The sequence below is a fragment of the Diadema setosum genome, chromosome 12 (assembly GCF_964275005.1).
Source record: "Diadema setosum chromosome 12, eeDiaSeto1, whole genome shotgun sequence".
Lineage (NCBI taxonomy): Eukaryota > Metazoa > Echinodermata > Echinoidea > Diadematoida > Diadematidae > Diadema > Diadema setosum.
Window position 1 is genome coordinate 4,486,196 of NC_092696.1, and position 25,152 is coordinate 4,511,347.

At 36.1% G+C, this 25,152-nt stretch overlaps 1 protein-coding gene across 1 annotated transcript; it reads right to left on the bottom strand.

The window, feature by feature from the left end:
• Positions 1-1,353: 1,353 nt before the first annotated feature.
• On the bottom strand, positions 1,354-20,581 carry LOC140236307 (uncharacterized). The gene is made up of 6 exons (XM_072316260.1): positions 20,524-20,581; positions 19,824-20,021; positions 4,682-4,957; positions 3,804-4,076; positions 2,544-2,807; positions 1,354-1,511 (listed from the first exon to the last, which is right to left on the bottom strand). The coding sequence occupies exons 1-6, from the start codon at positions 20,579-20,581 to the stop codon at positions 1,354-1,356; spliced, it is 1,227 nt and encodes a 408-aa protein (XP_072172361.1).
• Between the last annotated feature and the right edge of the window lie 4,571 nt (positions 20,582-25,152).

Genomic DNA, 25,152 nt, shown 5'->3' on the forward strand with positions numbered 1-25,152 from the left:
TGGACATATTGGAATCAATTTAAAGAAAAAAATGCCAAGGATAAGAAATGTTGGTGCGTTCTTTTTTGATTGCCAGCAAACCCGTATGACATGAAAATGACAGATCTGACCAAAAGATTATGTTGCGTCTCCCAACTATGGTTTGATTGTCGTGACTTTCTTTTACTTTTGCACCCTGTAAATAATACCTTCAATAGATGATTGATCATAAATGCGTCAATTTGGGGATTGTTTTTATCTGACAGTTTTGGGTAGAATGAAAAGTATAATACACAGGTTAAACATTTAACATCACATGTTACCGAAATCATGTATCCACTACTGTTGACGGATAATATATCTTGAAAAAAGTAGGGATATCATAATACCCTTGCATGTTATGAATATTTGATAATGTAGGATTGCCATAGTCTATTTTTGTGACATGATTATTATCAAATGCACTTCATCAGTTTCATCAGTTAATCAGGATCAGATTCATGTGTCTCCAAGGCGAAATTGAGCCGTCTTGTCACGAGGAAAAGTCCAAGATGAATCCGTTTACTAGTCGAAACTCTGCACCTGAAAAGAAAGAATTCGATTACCAATGATTTGATTAAAAATCAATTTAATTTATAGTTTGTTAGGTACATTACGCTGCCTGAATCATTGCTAGGATTTAGGTTCAAACTATCTGTGACTTTTCTGTCACTAAATACGAAAGTTAGTTAAAATACTGTCATATAACCGAACAAGAATGCTCAATTCAGGCTTAAGAACCTTGGCTCGTGCATGGTTTTCCGGCCTTGTCCTTACTTTCTATCGGGTCGCATTTACATCAGCTCTTGAAATACGAAATATAACATAATATTATGATAATAAAGAGATGTAAAAGAAAAAAACAGAGATCGTTAATTTACGTTACAATGAAAACACACACACACACACACACACACAAATATCTCACTTACATCAGAGTCTGTACATTACTATTGTTACCATACAAGTCACAACCACTTTTAAACGATTATGTTTCCTTTCATAGCACCTATACTTTGGTACTGTACCTCATTTGCTTGACCGTAAATCGTCGGAAAATAATAATAATAATAATAATAATAATAATAATAATAATAATAATAATAATAATAATAAAACATATCACACACATAGAATTACGTAAGAAATGAAATTCAGGACCCATAAACCAAACTTCTTATATACTTCAAGTTGTGATATGGAGACGCGTATAAATGAAAGGTCCTCAGTACGACTTGAAGAGCAGTTGCTATAAACAATACTTTAACGATTTTTACTTCGGTGAAGTGCAAGTTGAAGGGTGCTTGTGATTTCTTGTTGCAATCTGATCTTCTTTTAAAATACCTCGTCTTCAGGAAAGAATGCTCTTCTTCTGTTGACGTAAGCGACGCAGACGATTACGGAAAGGAAGAACACGACCACAAGAAGAGCGTAAGTTGTCGACGATCGTTGAAGAGCTCCTTGACGCTGAAATTCTGCTATTATTTCCACAGCTTTTACGAGTTTATAAAAGACAATGAGACAAAATGCTCACTAGTCCGATAGACAGCATTAGAGACGACTCATGATATGCTAGTTTGATAAAGACATAAGGCACAATCGCAGGAGATACATAATGTACATGCGGCTGTCATAAACTGGATGAACAGCAACAGAACTAAGAGTAGCCTGTGACGGAGAGGTATAGGTTAAATTCATTCAATGTTTTACTGTTTGATGACAATCTTTATATTTTTAACAACAAAATGGTAAATCTGAATAGAACCTTGGTCAAAACATAGTACATTAATTATCTTTTTAGCGACCATATCCATCGCTTACACTTTCTTAATTCTAACCCCCTCCCCCCCCCACAAAAAATATGAAATTAAATCAGTATGATATTTTATGATTTCCTTTTTTTTTTTCTAGAGACCAAGTGTACATTGGTCAAGAACGCCCTAGAATGGTACATTCGCGCAGAAACAGAAGAAAGTAAAGCGCATTTAAGCCCTTAATGGGTACCTGATTTTTAATATAAATCTCTGTGGGGGTGTAATACATAATCCAATTTCTTTTCATTGAAAATATTTAGGAACACTCAGGTGTGTTATTGTGCATGTGTGTGTGTGTGTGTGTGTGTGTGTGAATGAGTGTGTGAAAGAGTTTGTCGTAACACTTGTTTGTGAATGTCTCAGTTTGAATAGAATACCACAAAAACATAATAGTAGTTCTGGCTAAAGCACAACACTGAAAAATATTCAGTAATTGTAAGGTACTTTTTATAGACTTGTGTTTTTTTTTTTTTTTTTGGGGGGGGGGGGTTGATTACATTCAGTGAACAACTTTCCATATAATTGAAAGCAAAGCAGTTTTAACAGGATATTATTAAACTCGGAATATTCAGACATCATTCAGAAACCTCTTCTTTGATATTGACAGGATGATAACTATTATGTTATGATAGTATAGATTGGTCAATTTCACAGGTTTGATTCAAATTATTCCTTCTTTAGATATGTTTTCAGGGTTATGCTATAGCTTACCTGACGGGCAGAAGGTCTTGGTAGCAGTGGTGGAACCAAAATCATTCCGTCCCGTACAGGATACTTCTGTGCCTCCATCGGCCCGAGGGGTGAAGGCAGTCGACGGCGAGCGGGAGGATGATAGAGTGACGTTATCGGCTGTGATGAGGAAGGTATGGATACCTGGTGTCGGCTGGTACTCCTCGTCGATATGACAGACCACTGTGTAGATTTTTCCGTTGTTCTCTCCCACGCGCTCGTTGAACTGAACATCGATTATGTCATCTATTATTCATTACAGAAAAAGGATTAGGTTTAATACCATCATTTGATTTAACAGAAAATAAAACAACAAACATTCTTTCAGAAATTCTAATTGACAAGACACAGGACACAATACTGTCATTTTCATTCCCATCCTTAATTTACTTGTATCATATGCGTAATTTTATATATTTATATAATAGTTGTTTGTATGATATATATGAAATACATAAACTATTGCGTTTTCTTCATTTGTTACTCATTTTCACATGCGCTTAGTTTAATCACGTGTTTTTTTGATTATGAAAAAAATATCTTCTCCTTATACATTGTATACAATTTCTCTTTTATTTGATGGAAATGAAAATACATTTGAATTTTAATCTTAAACAGGAAAGATGCTAACTAATCGTAACTCAGAAATTTTCATACACTGCACTTCCCATTCCTCCGAATTGGAGCCACATCTTCTTCTGTAACAAATATTAATGCCATTGGCCTCCATTCTTACACTACTAGTCAAAATGAAAATCAATCTCACTTACATCAGAGTCTGTACATTACTATTGTTACCATACAAGTCACAACCACTTTTAAACGATTATGTTTCCGTTCATAGCACCTATACGTTGGTACTGTACCTCATTTGCTTGACCGTGAATCGTCGGAAAATAATAATAATAATAATAATAATAATAATAATAATGATAAAACATATCACACACATAGAATTACAAAAAAAATGAAATTCAGGACCCATAAACCAAACTTCTTATATACTTCAAGTTGTGATATGGAAATACATTTGAATTTTAATCTTAAACAGGAAAGATGCTAACTAATCGTAACTCAGAAATTTTTATACACTGCACTTCCCATTCCTCCGAATTGGAGCCACATCTTCTTCTGTAACAAATACTCTGCATTTATGTATTTTCTTGATTGTTAATTGTTTCCAAAAGGAGGTAAATCCAGCGAAGGACACCAAAAAATTTTAAGTAGAAATTCTAGATTTACCTCTAAAACAGTACAAATCTACTGAACGCGTTGAGCCACGCCTGTTCCTTCCCTCACACATGATGTTGACACACTTGTCAGGACGAGATTCCACAATCGCAGACGGGACACTTGACGATGAAATCGTCTCACCGTCAACGGAGATCACATACGAGTCGATTGGAGGTGTGGGTTGGTCACGTTGCTCGATGTGACACGTGATCAACAGATTAACCTCGCTTGTGACTATCTGTTCTTCAAATTGCAGAGCTATGATATCTTCCCCGGGAGGATCTGAATCGGATATCATAAAAAAAATCAACCAAAAATAGTGTACTATTATCTATATTCATTTGTGGTATACAACTAAAAGATTTTTTTACATGAGAAATTAATTCAAATAACAATTTGACAATAAACAGTTGGGCATTGGAATCAACATCTTCAGTTGGGCATTGGAATCAACCTTAGATTTGGCTATGTCATTGTACCATGCATTTGAGCATATCATTCCTAAAGAAAAATCCGATGTATCATGATATATTATTCAAATTCCAGAAGGGATTGTGTGCTTATGACCTCTTACTTTTCAAAGGGTTCGAATTGCTATAATATTGGGAAACCAATACACGCATTTTATCGCTGCATGCGTTTCACTTTCCATGGTCAACAGCAGCAGTCCTTGTCCTTGGCTGTAGGTAGGATAGGTCGAAGGTTACGGTCAGACGTTAAAAGAAAAATGTTGATATCATGGAATATGACATACCATGCTGCGAATTTACATGATGACATTACATATAGTTTGTTGTCTGAAAAACTAATCTCGCTACAATTGTTCGTAGCCGTTCGGGTGTAATACTTCTTTAAAAGACAAAACGGCTGATTAGTAAAAGTTATACCTGTCGGACAAAATTCATTCACGGTAGATGTGGAACCAAGTTCATTCATTCCAATACACGTGACGTCCGTGCAGCCTGGAGGGCTAGGCGATACCGTGAACGATGACGAGCTCGAGTTTGACACTGTCACACTTCCAACTTTGATCTCATACCTCTCGAGAACAGGGTAGGGTTGGTCGATGTCGGTCACGTGACAGGAAATGGTGACAATACCTCGACCATTGTCATCCAAACCTTCGTCGAACTCGATGTCAATGATATGATCACGTGGTGGATCTGTCAACGAAATTTACAGTTTTGTGTTGCTTAAAGGTTTGCATTTGGAAGTAAAATGAGGAGAGAGGTTTGTCGTAACATCGATGTGTACGAAGTCCTTGCAGGGATCTTTACTTAGCAGGGGAATGCTATAAGGACGAAATAAAAGGTCAACCATTTTAACCTAGAGCAATCGTAACGTCATAATTATCAAAAATGACACAATCTTCAAAGCAATATGAAAACAAAACAAAACAAAAAGAAAACGTATACGTGAAAATCAGGAACATTGAGGGGTGGACTGGGAAGCAGATTTTGAAATGAAAGATATGTCATTAAATGAGGAGATATGAACAGCCATGATAAACATTCAAGGCTCTCATGTCACAACTGAAAAGATCACACACGTTTATCCTTCCTTATTTTTCGTATATGTATCAACTTCCTATCTAAATGCAGTTATTTTTTTTTGTACCAATACCTGTGAAATTCCATGCATAAATCACACATTTCTTGTTACACATGCTACATGTGTACCCTTCATAGCCGGAGCCAGTGTCAATGCACATAGGAGACAGCTAGTTCTATGTTTATAAACACAAAGCACCGTAAATAGGTAAAAAATTATGTCATATGACATACAATGAAACGAATAGTCGTACTTCCGGGACAATAGGTTCTAACAGATGTTGCCGACCCGATGTCATTTTCACCAATACATGTGATATTCGTGCAGCTGGCTGGTCGAGGAGATAGGGTGAACGAGTTGGAGGTGGACAATGTTTGATGATCTCGCTTGATGACGTAACGCTCAATAGGCGGGAATGGTCGAGTATGAGGGGCTATTTCGCAGGATACAGTCAAATCAACGTGACCTCCGACCTCCCTGAAATTTCCAGTCTCTTGGAACTCAACTTGTATAGCATCATTTGGCGGAGGTGCTGTACAGGCAAACATAAAACATCGGAACTCCACTTGTCAACATTATGATACATTTATCTAAACTAAATCAGAAGAGTTGAAAGGTAACTAATAATCCTATTTTGTAGTCATAGAGTTCTAATGATTGGTCTTTGGTATCAAATACGAAATGTTTGACTTATTTCGTTTCATTTTTCATTCCATTTCATTTATCTATATCTATCATGCATATACAAATAATACAATATTACTGCAAAGCAGCATTAACCATTTTTATACAAGAAGGTGAAATACCATGAAGCAAATACAAAATATAAACTACAGTATAACAAAAGTAGTTACAGTTTCACCTATACAAGCACATATATGAAGACAAGTTATCTACGTAATTTGATCTTCATAAAAATAACTTTGATTTGTCAGTAATTTGATTTTATCACGCTGATAAGGAAAAAGTAGGGAACCTGCAAAAAAAAAAAAAAAAAAAAAACCAACAGAGATTGCTCAAAAAATCAATTTCCCGGAGGAAAAAAAAAAAAAGGCTATCGCATACGTGCGTATATATCCAAAGTAACCAACATAGGAGCACCCCATAGTCTGGGTGCCAAAGCCACTTTTTGGGCCTAACCTTGTTTTACCGTCCACCCAATGTTTTTGATGGTTTTACCCTATTTTGAGGGTGCTGAATCCGAATCTGGATGATGCAACTCTTGCATCTTTGAGGGTTTTGAGATATTCAAGATGGCCTCCAAAATGGCCGCCCAAACCGGAAATTCCCATGTATTTCTTTCTAAATTGTGAGAAATTGAAAACAATTCATGGTTTTACCCTATTTCGATGGTGCTGAATCCAAATCTGGATGATGCAACTCTTGCATCCTTGAGAGTTTTGAGATATTCAAGATGGCCGCCAAAGTGGCCGCCGAAATGACCGCCATTAAAACCAGAAATCCCCATGTATTTCCTTCTAAATGGTGAGAAATTGAAAACAATTCATGGTTTTACCCTATTTGTAGGGTGCTGAATCCGAATCTGGATAGTGAAACTCCTTCTTCCTTGAGGATTTTGAGATATTCAAAATGGCCGCCAAAATGACCGCCAAAATGGCCGCCAAAACCGGAAATTCTCACGTATTTCATTCTCAATGGTGAGAAATTGAAATCACTTGGTGGTTTTACCCTATTTCGAGGATGCTGAATCCAAATCTGGATGATGCAACTCTTGCATCCTTGAGGATTTTGAGATATTGAAGATGGCCGCAAAAATGGCCGCCCAAACCGGAAATTCCCATGTATTTCCTTCTAAATGGTGAGAAATTGAAAACAATTGATGGTTTTACACTATTTCGATGGTGCTGAATCCGAATCTGGATGATGCAACTCTTGCATCCTTGAGGGTTCTTAGATATTCAAGATGGCCGCCAAAGTGGCCGCCGAAATAACCGCCAATTAAAACCAGAAATTCCCATGTATTTCCTTCTAAATGGTGAGAAATTGAAAACAATTGATGGTTTTACCCTGCTTGGAGGGTGGTGAATCCTAATCTGGACGATGCAACTCCTGCATCCTTGAGGATTTTGAGATATTCGTGATCGCCGCCAAAATGGCCGCCACAACCGGAAGTTCTCACGTATTTCATTCTCAATGGTTCAAAATTGAGAACAATTGATGGTTCTATCCTATTCCGATTTCAAAATGGCTGCCAAAACCGGAAATTTCCGCGTATTTCAATTTTAATGTTTCGCAATTGAGAACAATTTTATTGATGATTCTACCCTATTTCGATCACTGCTGAATGCGAATCTGGACGAAACCACCCTTGCATCATTGAGACTTTGGAGATATACCAGATAGCCGCCAAAATGCTCGCCAGAAAGGTGAGAAATTGATAATAAATGATGGTTTTACCCTACTTCAGGTTTTCGTCAATGGCAAAATTAAAACCCAACCATACTCTGCTGATAAACGAACGCATATTGTCCATCCCAGTTTGAACTTGCTGTACAGTGAAACCAGCTTTACCGGATATCGTGGAGTTTGTAAGATACAGCTGTGCCAGGAATGAATCCTGCAAGACTACAGATGCGGTTGAATATTTGAAAGATTACACTGTTTCATCTACATATCATGGATATGTTTTGAACACTAACAATCAGTGAACAAGACATACCCATCTCGATCATATTGTGATAGTGATGTAGAGAAGTTTACTGAGATTCCCAAAATTACCTGTTTTAATCCATGAACAGTTTTAATCGTTTCATCCATGAACACTCACATTGGTTAATTGGTTTATAATGGTGGTCTTGATGACATTGTGGAAGACAACAGTTGGACATTTTTATAGTTCTGCTTCAAATTTGTCTTCAATATGATGTAATATTATATATGAAAGGTATATATATATATATACATATATATATGGGGCGATAAACCTCGTATCTACAAAATGTCACATGTTCAGGAGAGAAAAACAAAAACAAAAAGCAAACAAACATGGCAGCCAAAGCACTTTAACAAATGAGAGAACCTTTCCTTTGACATGCCATGGTAGCTTCATTTTGGGGGTAAGACAGCTAAGGTTTGGACAGGACATCATTAACTCTTTATGTGCCATGGTGGAAACCCCCTGTATGCCACATTATTCTGAGACACGGAGGTAGTCATGCTTTGAGAAAGAATTCTGTTTTTCCGATTTGTATAACTTCTACAAATTTCTGTTAAGCTGGACATAATAGTGAGCAAAGTAAAAGAGGAATGCCAAACTTTGCTTTCATATACAATGTATGACAATTCTAGTTTCATTTTTTTTTCTTTTGAACTACCAGTTGCTACATTACTGTAAAGGCATGACTTTTGCACATAAAATAGTTAAAGAAACTTATAATGTACACGGAAATTTAGTTTGGAACACCGCTTGATAGTCAATCACCACATATAATGCAAGCCGTATGTGAGAGGAACAAAAGCGCGAGAAAGGCTTTGATTGTACCGCGGGATTAGCGATTTATCGATCGGTTTTGGCGGCTTTGTTTGTTGAGCAGAATATGCGAAGTTGGCACGCCGTCGACTGAGTTGGACGTGCGAACGTGGCACATAAAGAGTTAACGAATTATCTGTTTATTCAAAAAGGTCATTTTCACTAAAATTTCAGATACAGGGTCTTGTCGCCCAAGCGATGATATCATATATACACACGAGGGGATGGAAAAATCACAGGTAACGCGCAGTAAAGAAACAAACAAACAAACAAACAACAACATGTAAGGTAATAGTTGATAGTCCAGTACTTACGAATATCATAATCACGAGGAGTGCTTTTGAAATTACCCTTATATTGATATCTACTAATAGTGGTCATGGATGCAACCATTTCGTGTGACGTAATCAGAATATACCACAAGTTTCATAAGAGTACGCGGCGAGACTCATAAAAATACAAGACAAATTTCAACACCAAATACCAGCAGGCCATAATTTAATATTACTCTTACAGCCCAAAAGGATTAACTTCACATCAGTCTGCGGAGCCCTTATTGGCTACCACAGGCATTACTTTATAACAATTGTGCATAAAGAAATTTTCAGTCTTATCTTTGTGTTTGTACTTTTCAGTATGATGTCAATATCATTTTTCTTTCCATTACGTGTTAAAGTTCCGTTTGAGACATATCGGATTATCTCAGTATATTACAATACCATTGTGACAGTTATTTTGGATGCCACTAATTGTTGGCTGATTTGACAAATTTGCTCAACCGAGTTGAATTCAAGAATACGGATTATTGCTTTTAATCACTCGTTTCACGTTATAGCACAATATTTCACAATCTATAAGAAAAAATCAAGGAATTTCCGTTTATACAGGACATTTGTAAATATCCCAAAACCTTCAGCACCCTCGAAATGGGATGAGACCATCAATTTATTTTCAAATTTTCAACATTTTGAAAAAAAAATATTAACATTGGAATTTCAATTTCTGCCAATTATTTTGGCGGTCATCTTGGACATCTCAAAACCCTAAGGAATGCAAAAATGGCAACAACAAAATGTCGAGGGTGCTGAATAGGGTCTCAAAAATTGCAATATTGACATTTATTTTGGCGGTCATCTTGGAATTCTCAACCCCCCCACCCAAAACAAACAAACAAACAAACAAACAAACAAACAAACAAGAGTTGCATCAACCAGGTTCGGATTCAGCACCCTCAAAATAGGGTAAAACCACCAATTTCTTCAATTGTACACCATTTAAAACGAATTAGGGGGCCTACATGGGAATTTCCGTTTTTGACGGCCATTTTGGGGCCATTTTGGCGGCCATCTTTATCATCTCAAAACCATTAAGGATGCAACAGCTATATCCTGCAGCTTCAAATTCAGCAAACTCAAAATAGGGTAAAACCATCAATTTGTTTTCGATTTGACACCATTTAGAAGGAAAAAGGGGGTCTACATGTGAGTTTCCATTTTTGGCGGTCATTTTGGTGGCCATCTTTATTATCTCAAAACCCTTAAGGATACAAGAGTTTTATCAAGATTCTGATTCAGCACCCTCGAACTAGGGTAAAACCATCAATAGTTTTTCAATTTCTCACCATTTAGAAGGAAATACAAAGGAATTTCCGATTTTGGCGGCCATTTTGGCGGCCATCTTGAATATCTCAAAATCCTGAAGGATGCAAGAGTTGCATCATCCAGACTTGGATTCAGCGCCCTCGAAATAGGGTAAAACCATGAATTGTTTTCAATTTCTCACCATTTAGAAGGAAATACATGGGAATTTCCGGTTTGGGCGGCCATTTTGGCGGCCATATTGAATATCTCAAAACCCTCAAGGATGCAAGAGTTGCATCTTGCAGATTCGGATTCAGCACCCCCGAAATAGGGCAAAATCATCAAAAAAACATTGGGTGGACGGTAAAACAAGGTTCAGCCTTTGGCACCCAGACTACCAAGGGTTGTGTTCTATCACCCGTTTTGTTCTCACTGTACACTATTGTAGGGCCACAAAACCATCATGCAGTATCTTAAAATATGCTGATGACACCGTGATAACGGGAAACTTGTTCAATGAACCCCATGACTACGTAGCCCAGGTTAATGATTTTGTCAGTTGGTGTGATGATCATCACCTCTCCCTAAATACAAAAAAAAAAAAAAACAAAGAAATGATCATCGATTTCAGGAAAGGCAGTGCACGACACGAACCTCTACGGATTCATGGGGATGTCATTGAACAAATTCACGAGTATAGGTACTTTAAGGATCAGTTGTTGACGACAAACTCTGCTGGAGACAAAATTGTTTGTCTATTCAAAAGAGATCAAATCAGAGGTTTGTTTGTTGACAGGACCATCTTAACCCTGTTCTATCAATCTGTCATTGAAAGTGTGGTCACTTTTAGCATCATTTGTATTTTTGGCAATCTGACAAATGATCAAAGGGGCAAAATTGATCGAACAAGGAAAGTGGCACAGAGGGTGATAGGCACAGAGCTCCAAACTACGCAATCGTTGTATGCCAAACGTGTACTATCCAAACTGCAGAAAACAATGACAGACACCTCCCATCCACTCAATGGCTGTTTTGTGTTCAACCGTTCTGGAATAAGGTTGTGTCCACTTCAAACTCGTCCAGCACGCTTTAGGCAATCTTTTATCCCAAACTCAATACATATGTTTAATGCATCAGTTAGAAGATAATATTTTGATGATTTTGGGAATACTTGTGTGTGAAGTAAATATCAATATAGAAAGTATGTGAGGTCACTGAATGGCTTTATGTTTTTATAAGTGGATGAGGTTGTGTTGGTTGATCGAAGGTATTGTTTGTCAATGGGAGTGATTATATGAGGGATCTTTAGATGATCACATTGATTTTGATGTATGTAATTTTGGGTCAGTTGTGTTATAAAGTATTCCGTTATTTGGGAGTTTTGCAGTAGGGCTTGAAGTGTAAATATATATTGTCATGAGACCTGGCTGTGGATAGTTTTTATTATAGCTGCTGTTCACTTTTGTATATTTGGCAGTGAACGACACTATTGTCCTGATCGAAATGTTCACCTGTATGTTGGTAGTTTTGTTTGTAACTCACATTTTGAAACAGGTCTATTATAGCTGCAATTCATTTTTTGTATATTTGGCAGTGTCTGACATTTTTGTTCTGATTGAAATATTAATCGGCAGGTGCTTATGTTGGTAGTTTTTGTTTGTAACTCACATTTTGAAACAGTCGTATAGCTGCTGTTCATATTTTGTATATTTGGCAGTGTCTGACATTATTGTTCTGACTAAAATGTTTACCGGTATGATGTTGGTAGTTTTTGTTTGTAGCTCATATTATTTTGATATTTTTGAATTGTGTGTAGGGGGGGGGGGGTGGAGTTTCTGTTTTCTTTTGGTTCATCTGCACATTCGTGCTCCAGGGAACAGGATTATGGGCCAGAGACAAATTACACATTCCTCTCTCCCCCTCTGTCTGTCTGTCTGTCTCTCTCTCTCTCTCCCTCTCTCTCTCTCTCTCTCCTTCTCTCTCCTTCTCTTGTGTGGGTTATGGAGCAAAGTGTTTTTGGTGTATATTGTAAGTATGAATGTTGAAATAGTAGATGTTGGAAGTGATATGATGTACTTATTAAACCCTATAATATCAGAGGGTTTATTTAGTTATGTTTGATATTACTGGTTGTTATGACAATTGCCAACTGAGACTCATGTTATAGTCATTTGTGTGTGTGTGTGTGTGTGTGTGTCTGTGTGTTATTTTGAATTTTCTGATATAAGTTACATATTTTGTAAATTCAAAATTGGGGGCTGAGAACGGTTGAAGTAGCTTGATTTGAATAGGGTTATAAAGAACTGATATATTGTATAAGTATAATTATTGTGTAGTAGAGTTGTAGGGTGTTTTTTTTTTGTATTCATTGTGCTTATCATATACGTAATTATGTAATTGAGATGTAAAATGTGTTTGTATTGTCATGATCATTTTGTTGCAATATAATGCCAGTAGAAGACAAATTTCTATGTCTGACATAGATCAATAAAGAAATGAATGAATGAATGAAATGAATGAATAAACGAATAGGCATTCCGATTAAGTAAAGATAAGAGGAAGATTGAAGTACAAGTAAAGCAATGGGACAAGATCACGCACAAACACACGCACACACACACACCCACACACACCCACACACAAACATACACAGTCACAGATACAAAGAATACCCCATGGAAACCCGATCAAATTTTAATACAAAGCGATATGAACGGTTTTCATTTACCTGTCACGATGGTTGCATTCAAGCTGCTCAAAACTGTTTTTGATTGCTGCATTTCTTTGTGCACGTGCGTGTCAGTGTGTGTGTGTGTGTGTGTGTGGGTGTGCGTGTTTACCTCTTGGACAAAAGATAGATGTACTCGATGTCGGTCCCACGTCGTTCCTTCCTTCACACGACAGTTCGATGCACCAACGAGGCCGTGGAGAAATGCGAGCAGTAGGAGAAGATGACTGGGTGAGTATAACGCCATCAGCTTTGATGACGTATGAATCGATGGCTGGATGTGGTTGGTTCTGAGGGATCACGTGACATTCAATTTCCAAGGAAGACCCCTGATCACGTGTCTTGATAGTTATCACGTTATCGGCCGGACCATCTACACGCCATGATGGGAAGGTAAATGAATGAGCGGAAAATTTCGTTCATTTCAGTTGCAACTCGGAAAATCAGTTATACATAAAATTTCGCTTTGGACCTGCATCGTGCAGAGTTTATTCCCTATCAAATGATCCAAGTTTCTTTTTTATTATCAGTCTTGTTCCATATTCCACATTTCGGAGAAGTTTTATATTCCATTGTCTTTAAGAAAAAAATACGCTTATCGTAACAATCAATTTGAGAAAAAATTGTGCAAATGTATAAGGACAAATAAATGATGTGTAATAGTAGGAACCTACTAAAAAGCAAAGCTTGTAGGATGTAGGTTCCACTGTTATAATAAGCTTTCTCTCATCTAACTTTTACATGTCAAATAATAGATACTGTAGGTGTAATCCGAAATCTTTGGTGATATGATAGGTTAATAGGTGATGTCATGGAAAAGTATGTTTATATGTCAATTCTGCATTGTCAGTTTAGTTAATTTCACTTTTATCTTATCTAATTCCCGAATGATGTATAGAGTACACAATAACATTTGCATACAACAAATTAGAGTACAATAACTTTTCAATATTCAAGCAAAGTTAAAACAACTCTTTGTTGTTGTTTTTTTCACTAAAACATAACCTGTAACTACAATTGTATTCAAGTAATAATGGGGGACATTTTAGATGTTTGGTATTATTGTACCTTACAATTTCTCATGGGTATAACGATTTATAATAAGTATTTATGTTTACATCATAATCATTTGTATATGTTATGAAATGATTGCATTTGATAATGGCGTCTTTTCTTCATTCTTAGTCACAGCGGGTAATATTTGACACATTTTGTTGTGCCCCTTAATATTCGCATAATTAGAAAATGCAATTCGATAATTTTGTTGGCTTTAAATAAACATACTTACTATGTGAAGGCATTGGCTGAGGATTGTACTTATGCGGGTATTAATAAACCACCGATTAAAAATTTTCAGTCAAGTACTTATGTGAATGTTATTGTAAATATTTTTATATACTCCTTTCCTTTCTCCCTCTCTTGAAAATATGTGACAGTGCATTACAACATTAACAAAATGTTGCCCTATTTCATATTTTATACACTCGTTTGAGTGAAGATTCAAAATAGACAAAATGGTTCACCCAGGTCAATCTGTAGAGTTCGTACTTTGTGAATGAGCAATTATCATTCTATATTATCCTTAAGTTTGGGTTTGGGTTTTCTTTAATTTTTTCCAAGTATGGTGTGATTAGGTGTGTCTATTGAAGAGGCCCCTTTTCGTTTCTTAAACACGCTTACACAAACTTCCCTTTCAACTCTTATAACTTCTGAAATAGTAATGCTGCTGCTTTAAAAGTTACATTTAATCATCGCTAGAATGTGTTTGAAAAGTGTGCAAGATTTCATCTCAAGTATTTGATAATTTCTCTACTGCGGTTTCAATGGAGGATTCCATTCTCTTTTTGTCCTATTCATCGCAGAGAACACAGATCGAAGAGATTAAGCATTTGAACTCTCAAAGTTCCTTTTTTTTCAGTAAACATTTTTATGAATGTGTTCTTTCTCCCCACCGTTCAGGTAGGTTAGGAAAGTCCATTCATATTAAATTAAACATCATTTCAAAGTAATGCCTGGTCACATAGATACCTTGAAAATACAGAGGTAGTTCATTTATGTTTGAAATGACTTCTTTTATTAATTTTAAGGAACAAAATATTGGATATCGAGCCAAAGTTGATACCTTCATTAGTGTTTTTTCCGTTATGAATTGTTTTGAGCAATGGTAAAATCTCATTTACAATACGCATCAAGAACAAGAAGCTTAATAAATCTGTCACAGAGCAACATACAAGATAGCAGTAATAAACCCCAAAGAGTTTCATAAATACGTTATATGTTTATTGTTAATAACCTGCTGGATCGTAATTAATGAATATCTAACAGTAGCAATCATCCCTGTGGAGTATTCGAGTTGACAAATCACTCATAGGAAACTGGAGGTAAAAGGGAAAACAATAGTCAGTGAACCATGATAAATGCCCAGGATGAAGTGGACCCATTCCAGTAACCAAAATTAATCTATGTAATGATGTATGTAGGACGAGAAATGAGAGGACAGATAGAAAGCGGAATATTTCAGCGACTTATCGCAAGTTCTGTAAAATATTGTTTCTCCTGTTTTGATACACAATAAAGTATCAGTATTTTATATGATTCTTGCTAAACTGCAGAGCAAATAATTACAGCAGCAGCTGTTTTACCTGTGTTATGAGTACAGCAAATACTAGTAGTGTGCCACGTTCAGATATTGTGTTGCATTAAACCCACACCGTCACACTACAGTGAATGCCCAACAAATGCCCAACGAATGCCCAATGAATTTGAAAATTTTAAGATATGTCACATCCGTTGGTAATACTAGAATAGTTCGTAACATGCTTGGCGCTCTTTGTATTCATCAGCTATTCGTCGGGATTCGCAGAGATACGCTGGAGACGATTTTTTTTTAACATGTCAAAAATCTCCAGCGTATCTCTGCGAATCCCTACGAATAGCTAATGAATTCAAAGAACGTCAGACATCCAAACTGTCTTCACATTTTCAAATTCGTTGGGCTTTCGCTTGGCATTCGTTGGGCATTCGCTGTAGTGTGACGGGGCCCTTAGTCCCGATTCGGGACTCTTTTCTTTTCCATCTTCAATTTGCGCCCTCGCAGGCCGGTAGCGCGAAGCCTTTTAATTGCGACAGTCCACGCATAATTGCAAGTCCACTACTTGCTGCCTACCGATTTAAGGCTCGCATTCCTACTTTTTTTAAGCCATTAACGACGAAATATGGGCATGCTCTCTCATTGACTGTACTGTGGGGAAAGCAGGACGAAGACAGTCCAGGCAGTGGACTAGGATTTCATCAGCTGACAAGGGGCTAAAGCGCTTTTTTTCTGATGCACTGTATTTTTATTTAAAAAAAAGTAAAAAAGAAAATAAAGAACCGCGTGAGCCCATTGCGCTGCTTTATTTATTCTTCCTTTTTCTTTCTTTTATCAAAAAAGAAAGCAAGAAAACAAAAGGGGGAGCACCAGATCCGCCATTGTTTGTGTCACGGCACAAGACACATTTTTTTTTTTTTTTTTTTATCCAACATTCGAAGAGTGACGGTAGAACATTTGAAAGACACATAATAAAGTATGATTTTTTTTAAGATGTTCATTTAATACATAGCACAGACACACACACGCACACGTGCACCCACATACACACACTCAAACACACACACACTTTCACAATGCATGCCATAATTTATACAATGATACTGGATACTGTACATACGTTTCACGTTCAGTGTGGCTGATCGTTGAGAACCGGAAATGATGCACTGTAGCGTCTTCCCGTGATGATCAGCGGAAGGGGTGAAGGTCAACACACTTTCAATGTTGTAATACGTCTTGAAGTAATAGCAACGATTGGTGCAGTAATAGAGATAATAGTTGGAATGTAAGGGATCCGGTAACATACTCTCTCTTTCAGATTTGCGACCCAAGTCATCTTATGCTACATGAATGTCTGAATCGTTTCATGCATGTTACGACTCCGTAATCACTTCCTGATGAGACCTCTATGGATTTTTATTTCAAGGTATTATACGGCTATGATGCCTAACACAATCATTTCTTGTCTACTCAAGGACGTCTTGTGAAAACGAGTGACATTCTGAAATAACAAATATTGCTTGATGCAATCTTCGGGTTATTATTAATGGTACGATATTGTAAGAATTTGGAAATATTACCTTTTGTACAAGTAATGAAACTGTTGCATCTACGGCAACAACTCAGATTTCCAACAATGTGTATATCGCAGACTATGTTTGATTCCACGTTTCCTAAATACAAAGACAGAATACGAAAAAGGATATATTTGTCTTATGCTAACCATATAGGACATTAACGATCATAGCTCGTGTACCAGGCAAAAGGAAGAAAGATATTTCGCTATCCGAACAACAAAATCATACTCAATCATTAAATAGATTGCTGGCATGCTTGATAAACATTTTTAAATGTATTTCAGTTTCGCTCTTTTAAGATGCATCACTTTACAACTGAAATGGATTTAATCTACGATTATTGACGGTCACGCTGGTGTGTACGTATAGAGAGGCCGATGAACAGGTTGGTGTTTGTGCCACAGTCAACACATAACTTGTGTAGGCATGCTTGTCGCCATTGTGTGTGTGTGTGTGTGTCCTCTAATCTCACGTTGTTCTGGATTGAAGATTGAAGTAGATGAGGCCGGATAGGAATATGTTTTGTCAATCTATTCAGAAATATTAAAACGACCATGTGTATAAGCTTCTGTATGTCTGATGCGCTGACATGAGGAAAACAGTCATTACCTGCGTCATATAACTTATTTACTTTCATGTCTATTTTATTTCTTAATGTCACAACTGAAATTATTTTTTACTAAGTATTACACACCTATATACAAATTAGTAAGCCTCCCTGATTTATGCACAAACGTCCTCAACAAATCTTACATTCAACAACGTCCAAAGGACATGATGATAAAGACAGATACTATCAATTTATTTTGAAATATTCACTGGAGACATGGAAACATGTGAAGATCAAATGCAAGAATGGAAGAAATATCATAGATATCTTACGGGATTTATTTCGTCATAAGAGTTTATTTGTCATCGCTGGGAGAAATCTAAAATTAGGTGATGCTATTCAATCCATATTTATCTCGACAAGCAGAATTTTGAAGCGTTTCGACAAACTTCTGTAATTTTTAAGAACGTGCTACGCACACACTCCCGTAGAGTGGCCCGAATTGTGGATGATCTTATCTTCCGTTCAGGTACAGACGAATCAGTTGCTTCTTCGATGGACAATCTTGTCATTTTCGAATCTCTGATTGACGAAAATATCGTTCTTCGATGTCCCTGAGGTACTTAAAGTCTTGCTCCTTCTCTTGTTACCCTTATTCCTCGAAGTATAGCCAAATTTGGAGAAAATTTCTCGTATTTCACAACAGATCTTTAAGTGCTGTCAAACGTTACTTCCGTCGGCTTCGCAAAGCAAATGCTAATTTGGGATGAAAGCAGTGGTCAGATCCCGATTTTTTCATTATCATGACTACTAAGAATATGCATCTGTTATGAATTTTAATAAATTTTAATCTTCGTATGGCATTCATGTGGCAAAGTACTTCCGTTAGTTCCTGAAGTGGTCGGGCAGAAATATCAGGCAGAACTGAAATATTACAAACACTGATTAATATACAAAGATTGTATTTATCACATCGAAAGATGAAACATAATCTAACTTTACCTGACAACACCATCGTGCAGTATTCATATTGTGTCTGAATTAGCTATTTTGTTTATTGTGTCCTTTCTATACTGTAGGTAGAGAAGTCGTTTGAAGGCAAAGCAATTTCTTCCCTGTCGTGCTTTTCAAACACTTCACCAACCTGTACACTAAAACAACATATCCAGCTTCTTGGAAATATTCTTATACATATTTATCATTCACAACTTATTTGCAAGGTATCAGAGCCTTTCTTGGCGAAAATTCTAACCGCCTTCATCATGAGGGATGGAAATACGAGGATGTTTTCTGTCGCACATGCGTTTGTTTGTACAAAGGTCACTTCCGTCGCTGGTGTTACTCAAGAGACTACGCCCTTCATTACGTGGTCTCATTTTAACGTGTCTTTTGTTTGAGTTTCAGTTAACACTGGTAAGGCAATATTGTTATCATTATGAGTGTAAATTACACAAAAGATGAATAAGTAAATACACTCTTTATTTATGCCGTTTATGTTTATTATTTTTCTTACCGTAAAATCCTTCTTGCTAATTATCATTTAATACAATTTTGTCATCATTATAAAGCTTTATAAAATGGACAGAATCATATCACGTTGACTTTGTATTGGCAGTGTAACGTTTGGTTATCATATTGTGCTTTGTCACTTTAAATAAAGCAACCATATGGTCGGAGCGTCTGTGAGATGTCCTTAGATGTCATATAAAAATATCAAAGTGTCAATGATATTCCTGCTAAGATAGCAAATGTAGATCTATTGGGCAGAAATCCTCTCGTGTAGACTGAAGTTTCAACCAAAAAATACCTGATTTCATGTGTCTCATGGGGAACAATGTATACGTATATTGTCAGGTGAGCACTTTCTTGATTTATTCATCATAATGCGGAATGAGTCTACATTGTTCCTGTCTTTTTTCCGGTCAGCCTATGTAACATGCACTATTAGTCTCTGTAGGTTGACTTGTTCGAGCGTTTCCTTGGTATCCCCATCCTTTGTCTTGTCGAGCCTGATTGCTATTTGTGACCACGCCCTCAGTGATCTGGACGCCGTCCAAGAACCAGCTCGCTGTCTGTGACTCGAGCACTCCACTCTCGGTACACCGCGCAGTGACTTGGCGGTTAGCCGTCAGGGTATTCGGTACGGTGAAAGTCACGGCGACTGTAAAATTGAAAGACATTTTATCAAGCAAATTAAGTTTCCTCTTTTACCTTAAAAAAAAAAATATTCACTTCAGAGAACATTTAATAAGACGTGCGAGTAATTGTTTTGTTAAAATCAACGTCATTTTCCAAAATTTATATAAATATCATATTATGGATATTTTGCACTGACAAGCTCAGAAACATGCAGTCAAATGCATTAACTTCAAGATTATCAATACTTTGCTTGGTTTTATACATGTACCTTTCGACGTTATACAATAACTATGTCATATCCGTGCTAAGTTTTTTGTACCCTTGCTCCAACAAAGAGAATATATATCTCTAAAACCTCTTGACAAGGAAATAGCATAGAGTTGGAGACTTAATTTTGTTAAATTTCAATTTACAAAAACAAATTCGCATCATAACAATGCACCTTTTGTGATGTAGGTCCCTACATGATCCGACAAGGACACAATGATTTTCAATAATAAAATGAGAAAGCTAGGGTATCTTACCACAAGAATGCACCAAGAAGAGTAAGATTCCACCCGTAACTGTGATCTGTTGTGCCATGTTGGCTCTCCAAGAGTCCAAGTTTGCCATCTGCAAGAAAATTAAGATTTAAAAATGGAATTAGATATTAATTAAATTAAAAATAGAATAAAAAGATTAAAGATTTTTTAAAAAGAGTTAAAATTTTGTTGGATTTATTCTTCGATATGGATACATTGAATATTCAGTGTATATCACATAAGGTATATATTATACATTTTACGCACATATGAGTGTGTATGTACATAATATATCGGGTCTGAATACAAACTCTATCGCGGAAAAGCGCTGAATATAAATAATTATAAAGATTTCAGATAACAAGAACAACAACCATTTGTTGATGTTATTGGAAAAACGTCAAAATGCGTGCTTTTCTTTGAAAATGTAATGAAAAGTTCTTGGAACAAAGTTTGTGTATTATTTCAAAGTGTCCCTACCATAATTACGAGTGAAGCTGTAGAACACGTGAAGTCGGAGATGAATTCTTGATGAGGCCCGTAAATCTGTGAGTCATTTATATCGTGACTGATATTACGTTGGGAGTGTCATCTTGCGGAAGCACGAGGTAGTGCTGCGGATGGGACAGAAATATCACTCCGCCTTAAATGTCGCCAGTCTTGAGTCTTGTTGATTTGACACTGCTGAAAATAGTCCTGCTACAATCAAACAAGTTGTACAAAGTTGTAAGAGGATGTCCGAAATAAACCGATCACCATGGCTTTAGGAGCCAGTTGCGTATAATAATTATTAGTCAAGACTGTTCTTGAGACGCACCTGTTTTCATGCAAAGTGTAGAATGTAAGTAGATTTTTCTTTTCAGTAAGAAAGTTATTCAAAAACTGTCATGATTTGTAGATTTTTTTTTTGTAATTATTTTAAAGTTGTTATGTATTTGAATCTCATTACAATGTATGTAAAGCTGATAGAGAATTAGTCGATAATAATCATTTGCTACATATATTATTGTTATTATTATATTTTTAGTATTATTACCATTATTCTTATCATCATCATCATCATTATAATTATCATAAGTTTTCCCGGTCCTTTTCATACTTTTGTCCTTCAAGTTCTTCTTCCGAGCATTCAATTTCACGCATTCCACGCTCGCAACACCGAATATTTTTCGCGTGTGAGCGCTGTTTGAACTTGAATGCATATGCATGAATTGAGTAAGATTTGAAATTACCCCCCGCCCAAAAAAAAAATAAATAAAAATAATAAAAAAAAAAAATATATATATATATATATATATATATATATATACGTAACTAGGTGTTTTTAGCCAGATGAGATGTTATGAATTCAAATACTCATTCATATCTGATTTGAAATTGTCTTCTTCTTCTTAAAGAAACATCGAAATGAACGCGTCTATCAGTAAAAGCGATTCCAGAATATAGTAGTGTATATGATAAATGATTTCCTGAATAAACCATGCTATTTAATGCTATTTTGTGTTTTTGTGATTTCTTCTTTTTATCATTTTCAGATTATTTTGCACATTGTTTTCATAGTATTATAGGCCAATACTAACCCAGAAAATATTCACAAAATTTTGCTCCTGAAGAAAACGAAGATAATGTTCATCACTTTCAGTGTTTTTCGCTAGCTGTCTTGCTCATAATCAATTTAACATCAAGCTTAAAAACCTTTGGAGTTTGTGTGTAATTCTAATAATCAAATTCGTCGAATGGCCCCATATCTTAGAAAGTAAAGATGAATTGAATTTAACCTCATTGTTAGTTTTCAATTTGAAACCTGTCAGTAGATTTACCTATTGGGGGAGGCAAAAAATGAGCCATGATTGATACATAAAGTTGACAATGAAAACTTTGTAAACGAACAGTGCTTTTTTTCCCAATTGTCAAGAATATTGTGAAGTGCTTGTACAAGCAACTTCTTGACGTGTTCATGATTTGGACGTATTCCCTTTTTCTATTCAATAATACGTTTTATTATTTTTCTTAATTCAACGTTTCTTCCTGCCTTGTCTTCTCAAATAAAGTAACGTTATGAATAAAGCTAATTTTGCATATATTAACATTTTTTTGGGTCCAAATGCGAATGATTTTTGTTGCAAGTATTTTCCTTTCGTTTCTGTAGTTATGACTCTGCAATGATTCCCAACCTTGCTTCTCTTTGTTGAAAGTAAATAAGAGTAATAAGTGTAATTATACAAATATAGCAGTATGTAAGGATTTTAAGAATAATCTAAAACTTAGTATCTCCAAGCTTAAGGATTACAAAAACAACAACAAAAACAAAATGAACGTAAGCCAGTATGGGAATCGTACGTGCCTAGGGAGATACACAACCGGTAACCAGATATGGTGTATTAGAGAAGAGCGTCTTAATGAAAACAGTCATAAGATAATACATAAGAAGTCACGTGACAGGACGTGAGTCAACACTTAGCGCTTTGTCACAGAGCCAAATATTAATAACTAACATTAAAGACAAACTTGCTTTAACTGCTACAGAATCTTTAAATATGGGGAAAACCTTGTAAAGAGGTCATTGAGGATTGCAATAGAAACAAAAAGAAAAAGAAAATAAACTAATCGTGATTTATGTTGTGAAATTGTTCTTATACAGTAAAAGTAGTCGATGTAGAGAAATGTTTTCGTTGGTATCTTATTTATTCAAATTCATGAAATCCTTCGTCGAGATTTTTTCATTGCAACTGATTGACAAATTGCCCTACAATTCACGTCGATGTAGGGCAATTTGTCAATCAGTTTCTTGTTTGTTCATTCAAGGGCATTGAAAAGAAAGAAAAAGTTTGGTGGGAACATTATCATCGCCAGCAACTCTGTCTGTCTGGCTCTCTCTCTCTCTCTCTCTTTCTGTCCTATACATGTTATTTAGTACATGTATCTATTCAAAGCTGTATACGTATATGTAAGTAAATCATATAAATTAAAATGAACAAAGAAAACTCATTTCATATATTTCTGGTCAGTATCCCTTTTTGTTTGGATTCATAGAACTTTAAGCAATCATCATAATTATTACCTTTCTTAAGCCTTGCAGCTTTCCATTCCTGTAAGATCGCCTGCAATTTGATGCTTGTGTTTCTTTTGTTGTTACAACACTAAGTGGACAAAAGTGATATGTTTTCTGTTTCTGTTTCTACGCCATGGGCCTTGTATGATAGCCTCCGACTTATACAATGTTCTCACGATCGAGGATGCGGAAATGTAGACCATAATATTATGTGACCGTGCATCAAAAACCGAACAAAAAGTCGCACACACTGATTTTGAATGAGGACTAAAAATAAGTGAAATGGGTCAACCTAGCCGATCTTGACTTTTTTTATATTTTCTGAAAGAGCAAGTCTTCTTTTACATTTTGCTAAAATTTGGGGTCATAAAACGGGCAGGAAAATGTGTCTTTAGCAGTTTATCTCGAGCATTTTTGGTGGAATACTAGTAGTGTGATTAGGTGTGTCTTTAGAGTCCCTTTTTCATTTCTGAAAAACCTTGTACACACACTCTTCACTTCCAACTCTAATAACTTTTGAAAGGATAGAGCTACTGCTTTGAAAGTTGCCACTAATTATGGACAGAATGTTTTAATGAGGCATGGTTAATTTCACTTTAATCTAATAATCTTTTCATTGTTGTTACTCGGGTGGTTTACTTCCTTTTTTTTTTTTTTTTTGTCCCATTTATCGCACAGCCAGCGCGGTTTGGTAAAGATTAAGTGCTTGAATAGACACTGTACTTCAGAGCCTCTTTTCTCAGTTCACACTTTTCCTGAGTTTGTGCTTTCTTTCCAATATTTAGATAAGTTAGGAGAGTCCATTTGATTTGAGCTATACATCCTTTTAAAGCTTAAAGTCTGCTCTTTCAGAATATGGTCTTAACTAAAAATTCATGTCTGGCGACTTTTTGTTTGTTTTGTGGTGCAGGGTCAGATATGCTGTCACAAGCACCGCCCCTCCCTCTTTTCATTGAGAGTTTAGACACACTTTATTAGCTGATATGATATGCATGTTTATAAGTCTTTGGTTATAATATATGAATTTTGGTAATTTTGAATATATAATTTCAATGTCATGAGTCAAGTCATGCATTCAGCAAAATGAAAAATCACGCTTTTTCTCTTAGATCGATAACGCATTGTAAGGTGCACCTGATGTTGGGAGGCTACACTGCTGAGAACACTGGTGTAACAACATCTTCTTCAGTAAAGCTCTTAGAATAATGTTCAACAAATTTTTAGTGATTAATAATGATATAATAACAAAAACAAATTTAACAAAGTAGCGAATCTCTATTTGGTACCTATAGTGCTGTGTACAAAAGAACGCATCATTATGGGTTGACGATCTTCCCCATATTGTGGTAGCAATGGAAAACGGACAGAGATACTCCTTGAGCCCTAATTTTTCACATTTTTACATTGTTCAAAATGTGGGAATCTTAAAATGTCATTTTTTCGCTATCGTCATGTTTGTGTTTGTAAGCGTTGTTTATCATTAATTTGTCCCGTGATAAAGTAAGCCTATGCATTGTACTCTAAAAGTGTCCTGATGTGTTGGAGGTAATCCGTCCTGCTGCCAAGTTGTTGTGTATGGC

Excerpts from the sequence above, each read along its gene's own strand:
- LOC140236307 (XM_072316260.1), bottom strand. The coding sequence starts at position 20,581 with ATGGCACAACAGATCACAGTTACGGGTGGAATCTTACTCTTCTTGGTG. Across the intron at positions 4,077-4,681 it reads GAATGAATTTTGTCCGACAG|ATCCTCCCGGGGAAGATATC; the intron begins GTATAACTTTTA and ends TATCCGATTCAG. Across the intron at positions 1,512-2,543 it reads CAAGACCTTCTGCCCGTCAG|CTGTGGAAATAATAGCAGAA; the intron begins GTAAGCTATAGC and ends AACTCGTAAAAG.